Below are 18,691 nucleotides of genomic sequence, written 5' to 3'. Positions count from 1 at the left end.
GATTGATCTTGCTTAAGTCAGCTGTGGGATCTTCAATAGCACTGGCTCTGGCAAAGCTCTTTATGGAATCTTCATTGTCGAACATTTGTTGATCTCCAACAGTTGATCTTCAATTCAGCTTCCATATCGATCTCTATTCAGTTTGCTTACGATCTCCATCTAATGTTCATTTGGCTTTCGGCTCACCTTATCTATCGATAGGTTAGCTGATCCCCTGTGATCTTTAATTGATCTCTATTTGATCTCCATCTGATTTAATCGAGCTACACAAAACTGGATAGTCGCGTGAGTTTTCAGATGCTGTCAAACTTGTTTCCACAAACATGATCTATAGCTCACTTAAGTGTGTATTTCATTTGACATTCTGTTATGGAGCATATCAAATAATTCGCATTAATCCTTTTGTTCACGATCTTTATCTAGCTTTCAGCTTGATATTCGCTTTTAGTGGATTGATTCATTTTAGATTTTATTTGAGTTTTGTTCGAAGCTTCAGCTTCATCGAAGATCATCATCGATTTGCCGTTTAAGTAATTCTTATCTTAACAGATCTTAACATAAATTTCGTTTATTATAACTTTGATCTTGAAGTGTTTTTTTTATAGCTTGCATAGGAATTTAGTCTTTTATAGAACTGAGAGTTGTGTCATATTTATTTGAATTAGAATAAGTCTTGATCTTCATTTGATCAGTTAGTTTTCAAAAGAAATTCATTAGATCTATATTTCATATTCATCTGAAGCTCAGCTGATCTCACTCAATAATTGCTGGATTCTCATCTTATCTGCATCTGATTCTCATCTGATTCGCATTTGATATGCATCTGATTTGCATCTGATCCTCATTTAATTCTCATCTGATCCTCATCTGATCTTCATTTGATATTCATCCGATCTTCACTTCATCCTCTTTTGATCCATATCTGATCTTCACATGATCCTCCTCTTCATCCGATCTTCACTTGATCCTCCTCTTATCATCATCTGATCCTCATCTGATCCTCATCTGATCTTCATCCGATTGTCATCTGATCTTCTTCTGATCCTTCTCTGATCTTCCTCTGATCTTCATTCGATCTTCATCCGATCCTCATCTGAGCTACATCCGTTCTTCACTTTGTCCTCTTATGATCCTTATCTGATCCTCATTTGATCCTTATATGATCCTTGTCAGATCTTCATTCGATGTTCATCTGATTCTCATTTTATTTGCAGTCTGATCATAATTTTATATCTTCCGCATCTGATCGTTATCTGATCTTCACCCGATTCTTATCTGATCTTTATCTTGATTCTCTTCTAATCTTCATCTGATCTTCTCTCGATCTTCATTTAATCTTCAACTGATCCTCATTTTATCTTCATCTGATCTACATTTCATCTTTATCTAGTTTTCATCTGATCTTCATCTATTCTTTACCTGATACGCACACTGAACTTCACTTGATCCTCACCCGATCTTCATCCAATCTTTATCTGAACTTATGATCTCCAATTGATATTCAGCTCTTTCTCATAGAATCTGTTTTTGTGCTTTGCGTAGCTGATTTGTAATTAGTGTTTTCTTTGATTTCCTGTAGACCTACGTGAAGGCCGTTCGTGACGGTGTTGAGGATCTAGAGGCGGTGCTCTGCTCGCCGGAGAGTCAGCAGCAGTTGGTGGCGCTTGGGCCGCAGCTGGTGGCCAATACGAGCAGATCCCGGAAGACAATCGACTCGGAGGATACGCAGAAGCGTTGCCTGGCCCAGGAGGACGGCACACTGGTAACCGAAAGTAAGCGCACCACCGAGCACGAACTAATACTCGACGGCGACGAGGAACCGGATCAGCCAGAGGCTCAGCTGGTGGGCGATGAACGGTTGATCACAACGGCTGCGAATCAGCGGTTCTTCAAGCAGCGCGACGAACAGCATGTGGATCTGATAGCCGACGGCAAACTGGTGGCCACCGAGATGCGCTACGCGGCGGAGACAACGCAAATGGAAAAGGATGGCTCGCTCGAGCGGCCGGGCGACTGGGACAGCCTATCGGATCGCATGCGCAAGCTGCGACGCACACAGCAGCAGCAGCAGCAGAAAGGTGAGTGCCAGCTAGATACCCTGTAAATGAACCTAAGGCAAACTCTGTGGCTTTTACAGAGGTGGCCCTGCTGGCCGATCGCAAAGATGCGCTGACCAAGCGACCGCTCGACTTCGATCGGGAGGAGGAGACGCGCAAGGGCGAGACCATGAAATGGCTCGAATCGCACTTTGGCAGCGAGTCAACAGCGTCGAATGATTCGCGCGACGACGAGGCCAACGAGCTGGATGTGGAGCCCACCAAGAAAAGTTACTTCAACGTGACCATCAAATCGCAAAGCCAGCAGCCAACAGCAGCCGCCGCAGCAGCAGCAGCAGCAGCGGCGGCAGCGGCAGCGGCTGCAGCTGCCAATGCAGTCAACAATCAAACGCTGCCACGAAGTGGAGACAGAGAGCGGGAGCGAGAGCGCGAGCGTGAGCGAGAAAGAGAACGGGAAAGAGAGCGGGAGCGGGAGCGGGAGCGGGAGCGTAGCACACTGGAACGAAAGTATGTAAAGGATGCTGGACGCGGCAAATACTATCAGGGCATCTCGAATTGGTCGGAGCGCAAGGAGGCGCCCACGCTCAATCACTTCTCGACGCAAGCGTTTCGCGAGGATCTGCAGGAGACGATACGCCGCAAGCAGCTGAACGGAACGCCAGACGTGCTGCCGCCCAGCAGCGACAGCTACGTGAGCCGCGAGGATATTTTGCAGCAGAAGCGCCAGAGCTTGTCCTCGCAGTTCTTGGCCAGATCGGCGCGCGGCTCACGCGATGCACTCGACGATCTGGATGCCATACCGGGACCAGGCGCCATGCGCCAGCAGCTAGCGGCAGCCGTGCCAGTCGGCGTTGCAGCTGCAGCCGGCGTTGGTGTCGCCGTTGGCGCCGTGCAGCAAGCGAGCGGCTTGCGCAACGAGGAGCCGTCGCTTAAGCGTGTCGCCTATGGCCAGTTGCATGGCCATGGGCGCAGCAGCAGCAATCCAGTTAGTCAGCTGCCATTGAATGGGCGTGGCAAGAGCGCGACACAGCTTGAGTTTGCCATGAGCAGCAGCAGCAGCAATTTGGGGCGACCCACAGTGCCGCAGCGACGACGTGCCATTGAGAAGAAGATCGTCGAGCATGGCCATGGTCATGCTCATCTCACAGCAGGCAACGGCAACAGCAACAAGAACAACAAGCTGCTGCCAACGAGTGCCCTAACGCAGTTGGAGCCGCCGCCCGACTACTCGCCGCCGCCGCGTAGCCGCAGCCGCAGTCGCAGCTCCTCGCCGCAGGTGGATTACATGATTAATCGGCCGCTCAATCGGCAAATGCCGAATGTCCCAATGGAGCCGACGGTCTCCAGCACGATGACGCTGAACCGCAAGCAGCAGCAGCGCACGCGCTTTGCGCCCAGCTCCAGCTATCCGGCGGCTATCAATGGGCACACCTCGATGTCCACCTCGAACCTGTCCACGCAGACCAGCAGCAGCAGCAAGCCCAGCAAGATGGGCCAGGTCATTGGCAATTCGCTGCGCAAGCTGGTGAGCAAGATACGTTCGGCGAGCGCTGAGCGCAAGTTTCGCATGAAGAGCGCTGCGAGCAAGTCGCGCGAACAGTCGCCCAATCCCAATCAGACGACGGCCCAGCAACTGACCACATATCAGCAATATAATGTCATCGATGGCCATATTGGTGGCAATGGCAACGGCAACGGCAGCGGCAGCGGCAACAACAATGGACAGCTGCGTCACAGCAGCAATGAGTCGGAGAGTTCGCTGCGTCAAGCGAGCAGCTTCAAGCGCGCCGAGTCAGCGGAAACCCAGTCGATGAGTCCGCGCCAGCGCTACTATTTGGGCGAGGATCCCTACTCGAGCACGCTCTATGGCAAGGAGAACATATACGAGCGGCATGCGCATGGACGCGCCGCCGCCAGGCAGCCCAGATACCAAGAGGATGACTACTACGACACGCGAGCAGCAACGGCAGCAACGGCGGCCGCAGCAGCCACAGCGACAACAACCACAACTTTGGGTCGCTATCAGAAGCATGGACAGCGCTTCAGTGGCTCGACGCCGAATCTGCTGCAAATGCAGCCAGACTTTAGGAACGCTCAAACGCTGCCGCGCAAGCTGCACGAGCCAACGAATCCATATCGTGCGCAGCCGCGCTACAATCAGACATTGGAAAAGAAGCCTCAATATATGACGGCAGCAGCAGCTCAGCAGCAGCAGCAGCAGCCGGCGCCGCGACAGCTCAGCCAAGCCATGGAGCAGGGCCCCGCGAAGCCGGCGCGCACCTATGCCAAGGTCTTGAATCGCAGCAAAAGCTTCAATGTGCACGGCATGAATGGCAGCAACGATCCTAGTCCCATTTACATCGAAAAATTGACTCGAAACAATTACAACAGCAACAACAACAGCAATGGCAACGGCAATGGCAACAGCAATGGCAACGGCAATGGCAAGCAGGAGTTGGCGGTGCAAACGCAACTGCAGCTGCAGGCATACAAATCGAATCCGCATCTCTATCAAGCCAAGGACAATTCGCTGAAGAGCGGCCTGAAGAGTCCGTCGATTGTGAATCTGATTAGTCGCAGTCAGAAGGACCTCACCAAAATAGCCAGCAACGACGATGATCTCTATGCCACGGAGGACAACAACAATAAGACGCAGCTCTATCTGCGCAATCTGCATCAGCAGGCGCCCGATCTGTATCGCGTGCTGCATGGCGACGAGACCGACTATGCCACCCGGCACAAGTATCCGCTGCAGCCGAAGTATTCGCTGGACTCGCGGGCGCCGCCAACTGTGGAGCTCAACAAGGATACGGCGAGCATTGTGCGACGCAGCAGCGATGAGCATAAGAGGCAGCTCTATGCCGATGAGCAGCAGCAGCAGCAGCATGCACACATACACACACACGCGCACACACACGCACAGCCACATCACATGCATGCGGCCCACATGCAGCAACAGCAGCAGCAGCAGCTGCGTCGCGGCTCTGGCGCCACCATCATTGAGCTGCGCCAGCGCAAGTAAACTCTATGCCTTGCCCCCTTCTAACCAGCCACACACACAGACCACCCTTACTGCTCTCCCTCCTCTCTCTTTCACTCTCCCCCTCTCTCTCTCTCTCTCTCTTCCTCTGGCTTTTAGTTTCATTTGACTAGCGGCAAATAAATATAAAAGGCCCAAAACAACTTTTTTTTCAGCTTTATTTTTTTTTCTTTCTTTTTTTTTCACTTTATATTTTTGCTGCTAAACATTCATATATATATACATTTTTTTCTATATATATCTTCCATATATTATATATAAATCTTAAATTTAAATGTTTTTTTTTTTTGTTTTTTTTTCTTTACTAATTTTGTTGTATAGTTAAACGTTAAATATATATATTTAATAATAATATTTTGAAGCGAGCCGACTAACTAATTAATTGATTAATTAATTATTTTCACTTACTACTTAATTAACGTACTTAAACAAGTAGCTGAAGAAGAACAAAACATAAAAATTGTAATACTTAATAATAATTAATTAATAATAATTCATTTGCTAAAAATAATAATAATAAAAAATACAGAATTCCAATTACAATTATTATAATAATAAAAATAATAATAATAAAAAACAAGCAAAAAATAAAGTGCCAAAATAAATAATAAAAAAAAAATTCTATAAAGCGAAATTTAAAATAGCACCATGCTGAGCAACTTTTCAGGGAGAGCCGAAATTTATGAAACTTTTCATTATTTTTTCAAGCAAAAGTTCTGCGACTAGCAAATACCCTATGCGCAGCAACTGCAGCCAGGTGAGATTAGCGTTGCCATGACTTCAGTTCTAGCTCTTTGATCATAATGAAGTTCTTGAATCATCATCAACAACTAAGTTGAGTTAATTATAAACAGAAACTCAGCTATTGCCTGAGACTCAAACTGTGTTCCTTACATAAAATCCTAGTCCCATAGATGAGATGGCAAAATAATCAAAAACCGAGCAGTCCTTTAGCTCGATATGATCAGCCTCTGCTTTGACTATGCCTATGCCTTATCTTGGCTCATTCGCGGACCTTGACTTCCTTTGGCCTCAGCACTTAACTTGAGTCATTTAAAGGCTCATCTTTGCACTTTTTGGCGCTTGTATCCCTGTTGTACTTAAGGCTTATCTTACGCGCTGGCATTTATATTGCTTTCAGCTATGCCTGTGTATATTCCCTCTAGTTAAGGCACCAACACGAGAATCCCACAAGGCTTAGTCTTGCAGCACTCTCAACCCCTTCAACTGAACCTTACCTTCGACACGCATGGTCTCCGAGCAATGCTGTGCTGGAAAACTGAGCATTAAAATGAAGCTGTCTGGAATCGGGCATAATTAACAGACTTGCCCTTGAGACTATAGATGCATCTTCAGCTGGCAACACTAGCCAAGCTTTAACCCTTTGGGAATTGCAGAGATGCAGCTGGTGCAAAGAGAGCCTTGAGAAAGCGCTTTAAGCCTTGCAACCATTTTTTTAAATTTAAGCTATAAAAGTCGATAAAAAGCAAACTCTATACTCTATACGAGGTGTGCTCGAAAAGTATATGCTGTCAAAAATAAACCTTGCTTTCTTTTAAGCAGCTCATGAAGGAGCGACGCTACAACGAAGAAGTAGCTGAACAGGCTAAAAAAAAAACATTTTTTTAAGTATCTCGATCTTAAATAATATTTAAATGGAAATAACTTTGAAGGGGACAGGCACAATGAATAATTTGTGAAAAGACAAAATATTCGCCAAACTCTTTGGGCAGACCTCGCACATATGCCTTTTAATATGACAAGTAAAAACTAATATAATCTGATATAATTGACTGCGAAATTTATCAGCTCAAACAAGTTCAACTCAATACAGTCTGAATATATTTCCAGACCAGAATGTAGCCCCTAGACTGAAGTCTGTAATTAGATTCAAGCCATGGTCAATTTGAACGAGATTGCAATGATAACAAGATATTTATAATTATATAAAAATAATAATCCTAATGACTACCTCTACCTGCAGCAGAGTCTATATAAGCTCTAACAGCTATATATAGACCGATTGCTGTGGAAGTTATTCTTACAGTACAAATCGTTCGACTTGCCTCAGTATAAATAAAAATTCATTTGGATACTTCCTTTCCCTGGATGTAGCTCATAGTACGTTGCATAGCGTTGGGTATATATGTATATACCTACAGCATAGCAAAAAAGTGGATTGCGGGGCGTCTTCTAGTCGTTCATTATCAAACGTTTTACTAATCCGAAAATAGGTTATCATTGTAAAGCGAGCAAAAGCTCACGACCTTCTCGATTTGAACCAGTCGCTGCTTACTTAGTTTGTGTTTCGCATTCGATGTGAATAGAAGCTGCAATCTCTGTGCACCATGTGGATCTTGCTTTTATTCTTGCCTGTCCTAGTCGGCGCCTTGGAGTCCAGTTCGCTGCTGCTGGAGCTGGCGCAGTTGGCTGCCAACAATGGGTCCTTAGAGCCAACGCAGTGCGTAGAGCAGCTGCGTGAGCTGCATGCCGCTTGGCAGGCGAACCAGAGTTGGGCTCTGAAAGGTAAGATCTCATCGAATCAGAGAGACCATGAGGAGCTGAACCTATTCAAAGTTGACTCCTTGTAGCTGTGGATGCCTCTGGCAGCGGCTTTCACAATTTCATGCTGGGCAACAGCCTGTGGCTGGGCAATCGCCTCACCTGTCGAGCGCTCAATGAGCCGCTGCTCCAGGACTTTACAAGGGAACACCGCAAGCTGCTGCGAGAGCACGCGCCCTTTGACCACGCCTATAGCGTGGCCTACCTGAGAGCCAACTCCAGCTGGCAGCTGACCACGAGCATGAAGTCGAGGCAGCTGTTGCATGTTGGACTCTGTCTGCCCCACAGCTGCGATCCACAGCAGCTGGAGCAGCTGCTCAGCCAGAGCCTAAAGGCAGCCAGAGCAGAGGGCAGCTGGGAGCAGCGAATGGAGCTGCAGCTGGAGCTGGGCTACACCAAACGCCCAGAGCTAGGCGCTGGCTTCTTTACCCGTCCCGCAGTTCGTTGGCTGCTGTTGCTGCTGGCTGCTAGTCTTCTGCTGCTCTGCCTAGCCAGCAGTGGCTTCTTTCCAGCTAGTCGCATCCTTGGCTGCTTCGATGTGGCTGCCAACTGGAGGCGTCTGTGGCAGCTGCCTTCAGCGGGCGGTCATGAGATCGCGGTTATCAATGGATTACGCGTCTGCAGCGCCTTTGCTCTGCTCGGGTTGCATATCGTTTGGTATCAATTCTTCTCGGTGAATTATTCGGTGAATCTGGCGGAGACACTGGTCACTGTGATCCTGTACATCCCTGTAGCGGGCGCATTGGAATTTTTCTTTGTCATCAGGTAAGATCTCCTTTCAATCAAGTACATCTCTTTATAAGGATTTCAGGAGTCAAGTGAACTATCTGAAAAGCAAATTTTAAGACTATTTTTGCTAGAGATTTTTCAGTAGCTTTTAATGCTAATTCCTGAATCCCTGAGTCGATCTAGCCCTGGGTATAGTCTATCTAACCATGCGTCCACCTGTCCGATTTTCCGTGTAAAATCAAGAGATACTCGCTTTCGAAACTTGATTGATCATTTACTCAGGCTTCTAGCCGTGACCTTAGCCAACTACAGGGTATCTCCGCTCACACTTGTAGACGACAAACACTAAGTAGTTCAATCTCCTCTCGTCAGTGGCTTCCTCACCGTCTCCAACTTTCTGCGTAATCTGCCACTGCAGCGCAGCATTGCAAGGGATACGCTACCCGGCGTTGCGCGGCATTTTGTGAGGCAAGTGGCTCAACGATACTTACGATTGGCTCCGCTGCAATGCATCGTGATTCTGGTCACCGTGGTGAACTTCTACTATCAGCGCGACACATCGGTCTTCCATTTTGTTGAGCCCGTGGATGAGTTGTGCGCGCAGCATTGGTGGCGCAACATCCTGTTCGTACAGAATCTGTATCCGATAAGCGAGATGTGCTGCAATTGGACCTGGTCTCTCGGCTGCGACATGCAACTGTTTATAGGAGCCATGCTGATGCTGTGCCTGCACACCAGGTAAGTTTCATTCAATTAGGTAATACCTTTTTGAAATTCTGTTTTTTAGACATCCACAACTGGTGCGACGTTTGGTTTGGTCGCTTCTCATTGGAAATATGTTATACACTGTCGTAATGTTAATCATGCTGGATGTACCCAATACAGTGGAGGCCATGTACAGCATGGGTGACTGGATATACACGAAACCCTTGGTCCGCATGTTGTCCTATCTCATAGGTGGGATTTATGGATATGCTCATGCCCACAGCCTGGAAGCTCCCTTTTTAGCAGTTTTTTCATCCAAGCTAGCCAAATGTACGATAGCGAGCATCGCTCTGTTGCTAGTGGGCCAGCTGCAGGACTTTGAGCTGGCCAGTCCAGCTGTGGTTGGCATCTCTCTCGTATTTTTCCGCTTCTTAATATCTGCAGCTGCGGCCCATCTCATTTACCGCAGTTTTCGCATGGATGGCAGTAACAGAGTAACGTGTTGGCTGTTGCATTTCCTTGAAGCAACTTGGTTTCAGCGCTTTGGTCGGATTACTTATGCCATATATCTACTCAATCCAACGATCATACTCCACGTTTACTACTCTCTCAGCGAAGGAATTCCTTCGGACTACAGTATTTTGGTAAGTTCAAGCTGTTAGCAATGGTTACTTTTCTTTATATACTTACTTTTTTTGCAGCTATATCTGTTTTTGGCTCATTTTGTTATAATTTCGATACTCTCCATTCCGTTGACTCTGCTCTTCGAGCTACCCTTTAACAGGCTTTCAAATCTATTGCTGGTCTCAAATGGTCTTAAAAATAAAAGTAATTAAAACCAAATATGACATGTGAATTGATCTGACTATAAAATATATGAAGCTTTATGATATATATATTCGCATAAAAATATTTAAATATTATTTGAATTAGGAACCTCTCTTTTGCGTTACGTTGCTCAATGTGCTTTTTATTACTGTTGCGTGTTTGGCTCAATTGTGCGCTTTCTTGCTCTATTTTGCGTTGGTGTTAACTGTTACACCTTTTAATCGATACATCGATATATTCACACATGTTGCATTGAAAGATATAGAATATAGTTGTATGGAGTTAATATTGCCTTTAGATATGGAAGCATTTCTCCGATCTAAGCTATACAGTCAAATTGGTCTAAATAAGCTAACTTTGATATTAAACTTCATAATGTTTAACATGACTTTGTCTTGAGAAATTGGAATTTAGAATTTGTATGCTCTCCTTGAGTTCCAGCACCTCGCATTCCATAAAACATATATGTATATGTATAGTCATAATCTGAACTATCAACTAATTCCATTTTTATTTTATATCTACTGAAGTTGCAGACTCGATACAATTGTGTAATTAAATATATATTATATTAATATGTGTCATGTAGTTATATGTAGGGTATTATGCAATCGCTTGCACCCGATGTTTCTTTATTCATTCTATGGAACTATTCTCTGCTAAGCATAGGGCATTGCTTTATCGTTCACTTCCGACTCTAAACTCTTTATTATATTATAAATAAACTAATTCGATTTTAATAGTCGCGCAAGGTTTTAGGTGTAGTGATTAAACTGCACTAGACTCTAGTCCGATTTTGATTGGGTCCAAAATGCCGGTTCTAAGTTTAAAGCGGCCAAAACCGCATGACCCTCTCAGCTATATCTCGATCTGAACTAGTCGCTGCTTAGTCTGTGTTCCGTATTCGATGCGAATAGAAGCTGCAATCTCTGTGCACCATGTGGATCTCGCTTTTATTCTTGCCTATCCTTGTCGGCGCCTTGGAGTCCAGTTCGCTGCTGCTGGAGCTGGCGCAGTTGGCTGCCAGCAATGAGTCCTTAGAGCCAACGCAGTGCGTAGAGCAGCTGCGTGAGCTGCATGCCGCTTGGCAGGCGAACCAGAGTTGGGCTCTGAAAGGTAAGATCTCATCGAATCAGAGAGACCATGAGGAGCTGAACCTATTCAAAGTTGACTCCTTGTAGCTGTGGATGCCTCTGGCAGCGGCTTTCACAATTTCATGCTGGGCAACAGCCTGTGGCTGGGCAATCGCCTCACCTGTCGAGCGCTCAATGAGCCGCTGCTCCAGGACTTTACAAGGGAACACCGCAAGCTGCTGCGAGAGCACGCGCCCTTTGACCACGCCTACAGCGTAGCCTACCTGAGAGCCAACTCCAGCTGGCAGCTGACCACGAGCATGAAGTCGAGGCAGCTGTTGCATGTTGGACTCTGTCTGCCCCACAGCTGCGATCCACAGCAGCTGGAGCAGCTGCTCAGCCAGAGCCTAAAGGCAGCCAGAGCAGAGGGCAGCTGGGAGCAGCGAATGGAGCTGCAGCTGGAGCTGGTCTACACCAAACGCCCAGAGCTAGGCGCTGGCTTCTTTGCCCGTCCCGCAGTTCGCTGGCTGCTGTTGCTGCTGGCTGCTAGTCTTCTGCTGCTCTGCCTAGCCAGCAGTGGCTTCTTTCCAGCTAGTCGTATCCTTGGCTGCTTCGATGTGGCTGCCAACTGGAGGCGTCTGTGGCAGCTGCCTTCAGCGGGCAGTCAGGAGATCGCGGTTATCAATGGATTACGCGTCTGCAGCGCCTTTGCTCTGCTCGGCTTCCATGTCGTTTGGTATCAATTCTTCTCGGCGACTCACTCGGCAGATCTGGCGAACAAATTGATAAAACTTACGATTCAAATTCCTGTGGCGTTCGTGTTGGAGGTATTCTTTGTCATCAGGTAAGAAATCATATTAGATATCCTGTTGAGTCTGTTGCTGGATTTGTATGAGATGTCTGTCTCTCTCTCTATCTCTCTCTTTCCCTCTTTCTATCCTACGCTTGCTCTCTTTTCTCTTTCTACTTGTCCGTATCTATATCTTAATTTGTCCGTCTGTCCATTTTCCGCCCGAAGATACGAAGGTATTCTTTAGCTAATCCAAAGTCAACCACAAGGAATCTCAAAACACAAGACATACACTAAGTAGTTCATTCTCCTCTTGTCAGTGGCTTCCTCACCGTCTCCAACTTTCTGCGTAATCTGCCACTGCAGCGCAGCATTGCAAGGGATACGCTACCCGGCGTTGCGCGGCATTTTGTGAGGCAAGTGGCTCAACGATACTTACGATTGGCTCCGCTGCAATGCATCGTGATTCTGGTCACCGTGGTGAACTTCTACTATCATCGCGAAGCATCGGTTCTCCATTTTGTTGAGCCCGTGGATGAGTTGTGCGCGCAGCATTGGTGGCGCAACATCCTGTTCGTGCAGAATCTGTATCCGGTAAGCGAGATGTGCTGCAATTGGACCTGGTCTCTCGGCTGCGACATGCAACTGTACATAGGAGCCATGTTGATGCTGTACATGCATACCAGGTAGGATCCGTGTCTTCATATCATATATAATACCTTTATGGACGTCTGCAACAATCTCTTTAGATACCCACAGCTGGTGCGCCGTTTGGTTTGGTTGCTTCTCATTGGGAATATGTTATACTCTGTCTTACTGTTCATCCTGCTGGATGTACCCAATACAGTGGAGGCAATATACAGCATAGGCGATTGGGTCTACACGAAACCCTTGGTCCGCATGTTGTCCTATCTCATAGGTGGGATTTATGGATATGCTCATGCCCAACGCCTGGAAGCTCCCTTTGGAGCACTTTTTTCATCCAAGCTAGCCAAATGTACGATAGCGAGCATCGCTCTGTTGCTAGTGGGCCAGCTGCAGGACTTTGAGCTGGCCAGTCCAGCTGTGGTTGGCATTTTTCTCGTGTTTTTCCGCTTCTTAATATCTGCAGCTGCGGCTCATCTGATTTATCGCAGTTTTCGCATGGATGCCAGTAGCAGAATAACTCGTTGGTTGGTGCATTTCTTGGAGTCGAATCGTTTTCAATATCTAAATCGGATTACCTATGCCATTTATCTACTCAATCCTACGGTCATACTCCACGTTTACTATTCTTTAAACGAAGGAATTCCTTCAGACGTTAGCATTTTGGTAAGTTTAAACTGTTGGCAAAAGTGTATTTTCTCTATTAATTTTCTTTGGTTGCAGTTTTGTCTGTTTGTGGCACTTTTGGTTATAGTTTCGTTGCTTTCCATTCCGTTGACTCTACTCTTCGAGCTACCCTTTAACAGGCTTGCAAGCTTATTGTTAGTCTCAAGTGATCATAAGATTAAAAATAATTAAAACCAAACATGTATTGATATCTTTAGTAACATAATCATTATTCTTAAAAATGTATTTAAATAAAAAACCGTTTTAATGCGTAATACTTAACGTCACGTAACGTAACGGCTACTCGCTTTTGCGTTAATGTTACTCATACTACGGAAGATTAAGTTTTACGCTCACATAGCTCTATTTTGCGTCTGCACAGCTGTTGCGCATTTTAATCGATAGATAGATGTATTCACACAAGTCGCTGCATCGATATGATAATTCGATTATTTCATCATACCAATAGCAAATAAATAAAATGTAAGATTTACATAGATTAGTTAAAATTTCTTCGTATACAAAACCAGGCTGTTTACAACGCCAAGATGACTTCGCGCAATCTAACCGAGGTGTTTGTTATCATGCGCAACAATGCCAGCAAGAATCGCAATCATTATGACGAACGGGTAAATGCCAAACTAATGTATCGTCCATATGGATGAAATGATTCAAAGGAGTGAATCTAATATTACAATTTAACAGCGTGGCAGCGACTCCGAGCGCTTGCTGAAACATTCCGTACGCGAGGCTGAAGAGGGACTCGAAATGCAAGATGATTATGGCACCCCACCCATTTGGCTAGATAAGTTCGAGGAGGCGCAATACACGATGTCCAAGTGAGATTGCAATGATTACTCAAAAGCGTCAATTATTATTTTCCTAGTTATTAATTATGTATATATGCCATTGTAGAATCAAGCCGAAACTGGATGAGCTGGGCTCCCTGCATGCACGCCACCTGCTGCGCCCCACATTTGATGACCAAAAAGATGATGAATGTGAAATCGAAGTGCTTAGCCAGATTGTGGCCAAGCTGATAGCAAGTACCCATCGGCACATACAATGCGTTCGCTCCAGCCTGGGCGTCGGCAGCAAAGTGGAGCAGCGTCTCACAGCCAATGCGGTGCACTGTGCGCTACTCCAGCTACAGGATCTGACAGTCAAATTTCGCAGCAGCCAAAATGCGTATCTGCTGCAGCTCAACTCTCGCGAGGAACGCTCCCAGAAATATTTTGACAATACCAATGAATTCACCAATGTCGAACTGGGCAACTTTGGTGGCGATGAGCCGCCCAACAACTTTGTAGATACCTTTGACAATTTTCTGCAGCCCCTGGATGGTGCTGGCAAGAGCCAGACGAATGCATATCTCTTCGAGGATGACGACCAACAGATCGATGATAATTTCAAAAAGCCATTAGCCAATCGCATGACACAGCAGCAATTGCTGCTCTTCGAAGAGGAGAACTCACGTTTGGCCCAGCATCGAGAAGAGGAGGTGACGAAAATAGTCAAATCCATTTACGATCTCAACGATATCTTCAAGGACTTGGGTCACATGGTGCAGGAGCAGGGCACAGTACTCGATCGCATCGATTACAATGTGGAGCAGACACAGACGCGGGTTTCCGAAGGAATGCGACAGCTCCAGCGTGCGGAAATGTATCAGCGCAAGAATCGCAAAATGTGCATCATCCTCGTTTTAGCCGCCGTTACCTTCGTCATGCTCCTGCTGCTCATTCTAACCAAGCTGTAAAAGATTTGACCGACCCCGCCAGCCAGCAGCCTATTCCGTTTCATTTTCGTTGTTTTTCTTTGTAAGTGCAGTTCCGTGTGAATAATTGTAATTGTATTTGTGTAAAATATATATAAATTCTATTATTATTTATTTATTAATAATCTAAATGCTTTATCTTGTCTCTGTGCCACATTGTAGGTCTTCTGCTTACATAGTTCCCGACACTTATGATGCTCATGAAAGTTCCTTTTATTTATAGTGATGTTTAACATTTGCTTATCGCCTTTCTGTGCGATTCTCATGAATTCGAGTAGAGATAACGCGACTCAAGAAGACTCAAGAAGAATTTGCGAATGATTGGACTTACTCAAAAGCTGGAGTTGACCATCTACAATTATTGAATAGCTAATTTGTTCACGGTTCAGTTGAACCGGTTCACAGGCAGAAAGGTACAAATATATAAAAATTGGTCCAATTTACCATGCATTATATATGTGTACATATTTACAATGAAAGATGACAGAGATAGATTGCTTTATACAAAACTGTCTTCTATGCGAGGCTCACAAGTTCAAGGGAAAGAAAAGTGGAGAGGCATGTGTGAGCGGAAAGTGTTAAATAAAGTAGCATATACATAAATATATTGTAAAACATATAAAGAAAATCATATATTATACATTATTATTTATTTACGATAAAAGAAAAAAATTAAGAAAAATATCTTATTTCTAATTGTAGTCTAGGTCCATCCTAGGCCCTCCCAGTGTGGCCCTATGATCACAGCCTTTACATGCGTTCCGAGAGGCGAGACGCAACGGCTCGCAGATTGCCATAAACTTTGCTTGGCGGCGAGCCAAGGATCAGGTTGCAAATGGCGCGGCGTGCCAGCTGAATATTCTGATAGCTTCCCAGTATATGGATCTTGCTATCAGCGAGCACAATTCGAGTTTTGGTCACATTCTCGATGGTGAATTTCGTGCGTCCACCCTTGCCAGCGAGGCGGCCAATGGCACGGGATTGATGATCGCCGCGCAGCGTCTTCACATCCTTGATCTCAAACGTCTCTATGAAGAGATCCTCCAAACGGAGCAGTGCCAAAGCATCGTCCACCTCAAAGCCGCACAGGAATGCTTTGACAAAGTCAGCACCTCTTTGCAAATTCGATATATCTGGAGTTTCGGGTCCAATGCGCAGCTCCACTTGACGTGCCTTCATGTTGAAGCGGATTTGCAGTTTCATATGCTCCACTACCGGCGTGAAGATTTTCATCCATTGTTCTTTGAGTGAGCTGTATCTGTGTGGTGGCACGGATACCTTGCGCAGCTCGCTACGTATCCTTTTGGCCTTTGGTGGCGCCTGCCCATGGCTTGAACGTTCCTTGGCTTCGATGCCTGTTGCAGCGTCCACCTGCATTTCCTCATCTTGATTACTTGCATTAGCGCTGCGCTTTTGTGCCTTCTTAGCGGGCATAAAGGCATCCACTTCAATATTTTCCAGCTCCATGCTTACGTATTTTCTATTCAGGGATATATTTTATTTTTCAATTGCGTCTGCTTTATTTTCGTTTAACATTTGTTCTCCACGTGCGGTGTCAAATATGCATTTCAATTGTTATCGACAAGTTGGCAGTCTGGTTGCGTGTTGCAGCTGTTAGCTTCAGAGTGTCAACCGATAGCCGATATGGCTTGCAGCTATCGTAACATTTCACTTGGCGCCAACGTAACGGGCTTTGTGTACTATCGTTTTACTTTAAGCGCGCGCAACCATCGATACGTTATATTTGTAACGGACATTTTGTTTGCAAGCATTTTTTTTTAGCTATTATGCTGTTAGCGCAAATAACTGTAAAAGTACAAAGACAAACTTGGGGCGAAGTTGTCTTGTTTATTTGTAATTTAAGTAATGTGCTTTGCACAAGCCTTTTGCAATGTTTAATTTTCAGCCAGCAAATTGCAGTCCTGATAAATAGTTGCTCTTCTTGTTGTTGTTATTGTTGTTGCTTGTCTATTTTGACACCCCGAAAATGGACGTTGCTGATGTTATCAGGTATACTTATTGTGCATGTTGTGCACATAAACGGACCCAGGCTCTGGACGTTGTATCCAAAAATGCAAATGATAATGATGTCCCAGCGAGCAGCTGCCAGATGAGCTTCTCTCCTTCTGCTGTTCCGTAGGCCTCTCGGCTGTTGTGCCTGTCTAATCCATGTTCGGACATTTTAAATACAAATTGCAGCGCTGTTGCGTCTCCCGGCATCAAATTGCTTGCAACCTGAACACACACGCTCATCTAGGCAGCATAGCATCCGGTCGAATAGCAGTTCCAGGTGTAGGTCCGTGTCCAGGTACCGTTACCTAGTTAGCTGTTGCAGCATCTCTTTTTACTCTATTGGCAACTGATTAGCATTTAAATTAAAATGTCGCAAAGTGGCCTTAACAAAATGTTGCTTATCGCGCGCTTGTGTGTGTCTGCGCTGCATTTGGATACCCTTTCAATTCTTGATGCATAAAAGTGCCCATTCAGGCATAACACATAAGACATATTTGTGAAAACAAAGTAAATGAAATAACCTTTCAATAATAATTCCTAAATATTTTGATTTATTGAATGCCATAAATTCTATACGAAGAAATTGCCATTAAGATAAACCCATTCACACCATGCATTTAAAGCCATAAATTCTATAGCTAAGAAAATGTACTAAGAGAACTAAACAATAAGAAAAACGTAACTTATTCTGTGAAATCGTTACATACTTAAGCTGCTAATGGAAATTATTCAGCTGACACATTATTGGAGCTGGCAGTGATCGCGATGACAAACTACAGGGTAGTTAGCAAAACTATCGCCAGCATAAGTAGGAGAGGGTACATGCCTTCTTTGTTTTTTCAGTGATAGCAAATTATCGATAGTTGGCAGAATTATCGCAATTGCGAAGCATTGTGTAATTAAAGCTTCTCTTGGCACTTAGAATGCAGAGCATTTGTGAGTTGCATACGGCGTTTCCTTGTTAACTATTTTCAACTCGACATATGTACATATATGTATGTCGTCCTGTGTGTGTGTTTTTATTGTAGCTTATTGTCTCTGATGTCACCTGTTTATGCCGCTGCCGTTGCCGTTGCCGCTGTCACTGTCGCTGAGATTGGCACTCGCTTCGGCAATTGCTTTTGTGCCGGGCCACTGCAAATTGGAGCCAGCAAGTAGCAAGCAGCAGGCAGCAGCATCAGCAGCCAGAGCTGCGGATGCGGATGTGGATGCGAAAGTTCGATGCGGATATTGTACTGACTGCTGTTGCGCCCACTTCAAAGAGCGATGCGGGCGGGCTTAATTATGAAAATTAATTGTATTCGAATGAATAACGTTAATTGATTTCCCTCCCGCTCACTCTCTCCTTGTCGCGCTCTGTCGCACCTGTATCGACCTATAACAGTTCGGCGCCTCCCTCTGTCTTTATCACATTAATTAATTAGTCCATTTTATATTGTCGAGAGTGAAAACAACGCGAAATCAAATACTCGAACAATTTCACCCGCTTTTCGAGCTTCGCGTTTCGCTTTTTGTTCGCCATTTGCAATTGCCGTTAGTTAAACGATTCAGTCACGTAATTCATTTGCATGGCGCGCGTGGTCAGGATGCGATATCCTTCATCGCGGTCCTACCCATCGAGGAAGCTACAAATTGAAGGGTAGAGTACAAGGCGGAGAGACAGTCAGAGGGAGGATAAGGGAGAGGGAGAGAGTGAGAGAGAGGGGGAATGCCAGTTTCTGATTACAGTGTTGTCTCTATTGAATTTATAAGGTGTTTAGGGGGAGTTGTAGGAGAGAGAGAGAGAGAGAGAGAGAGAGAGGGAAT

General features: G+C 45.5%; 5 protein-coding genes across 7 annotated transcripts in view; 4 read left to right on the top strand and 1 right to left on the bottom strand.

Annotated features, from left to right (window-relative positions):
• LOC111593430 overlaps window positions 1–5,158 on the top strand; it is a 28,943-nt gene extending 23,785 nt beyond the window's left edge. For all 3 annotated transcript variants that reach the window (XM_030223557.1, XM_030223556.1, XM_030223555.1), the window contains 2 exons: window positions 1,580–2,078; window positions 2,138–5,158. In XM_030223557.1, the coding sequence (XP_030079417.1) occupies window positions 1,580–2,078; window positions 2,138–5,079 (3,441 nt within the window). In that variant the 3' untranslated portion in view covers window positions 5,080–5,158. The remainder of the gene's footprint in view (window positions 1–1,579; window positions 2,079–2,137) is intronic.
• A 2,044-nt stretch (window positions 5,159–7,202) lies between these two features.
• Window positions 7,203–9,929, top strand: LOC111593398 (O-acyltransferase like protein). Its single transcript, XM_030223563.1, has 5 exons — window positions 7,203–7,623; window positions 7,689–8,424; window positions 8,761–9,126; window positions 9,176–9,737; window positions 9,795–9,929. Exons 1-5 carry the CDS (start codon window positions 7,446–7,448, stop codon window positions 9,927–9,929), a joined length of 1,977 nt encoding a protein of 658 aa, XP_030079423.1. The 5' UTR covers window positions 7,203–7,445.
• A 930-nt stretch (window positions 9,930–10,859) lies between these two features.
• Window positions 10,860–12,474, top strand: LOC115482973. Its single transcript, XM_030223570.1, has 3 exons — window positions 10,860–11,037; window positions 11,103–11,838; window positions 12,105–12,474. The coding sequence occupies exons 1-3, from the start codon at window positions 10,860–10,862 to the stop codon at window positions 12,472–12,474; spliced, it is 1,284 nt and encodes a 427-aa protein (XP_030079430.1).
• Window positions 12,475–13,508: 1,034 nt separating this feature from the next.
• On the top strand, window positions 13,509–14,924 carry LOC111593453 (syntaxin-16). The gene is made up of 3 exons (XM_023306212.2): window positions 13,509–13,724; window positions 13,801–13,934; window positions 14,011–14,924. The coding sequence occupies exons 1-3, from the start codon at window positions 13,644–13,646 to the stop codon at window positions 14,852–14,854; spliced, it is 1,059 nt and encodes a 352-aa protein (XP_023161980.1). The 5' UTR covers window positions 13,509–13,643; the 3' UTR covers window positions 14,855–14,924.
• Window positions 14,925–15,566: 642 nt separating this feature from the next.
• LOC111593473 (RNA-binding protein pno1) lies at window positions 15,567–16,449 on the bottom strand. Its single transcript, XM_023306234.2, has one exon. The coding sequence runs from the start codon at window positions 16,337–16,339 to the stop codon at window positions 15,623–15,625; it is 717 nt and encodes a 238-aa protein (XP_023162002.2). The 5' UTR covers window positions 16,340–16,449; the 3' UTR covers window positions 15,567–15,622.
• Window positions 16,450–18,691: the final 2,242 nt, after the last annotated feature.

The sequence above is a fragment of the Drosophila hydei genome, unplaced genomic scaffold (genome assembly GCF_003285905.1).
Source record: "Drosophila hydei strain 15085-1641.00,03,60 unplaced genomic scaffold, DhydRS2 tig00000237-arrow-arrow-pilon, whole genome shotgun sequence".
NCBI lineage: Eukaryota > Metazoa > Arthropoda > Insecta > Diptera > Drosophilidae > Drosophila > Drosophila hydei.
Note: the sequence above shows the minus strand (reverse complement) of the source record. Positions and strands in the feature narration are given on the sequence as shown.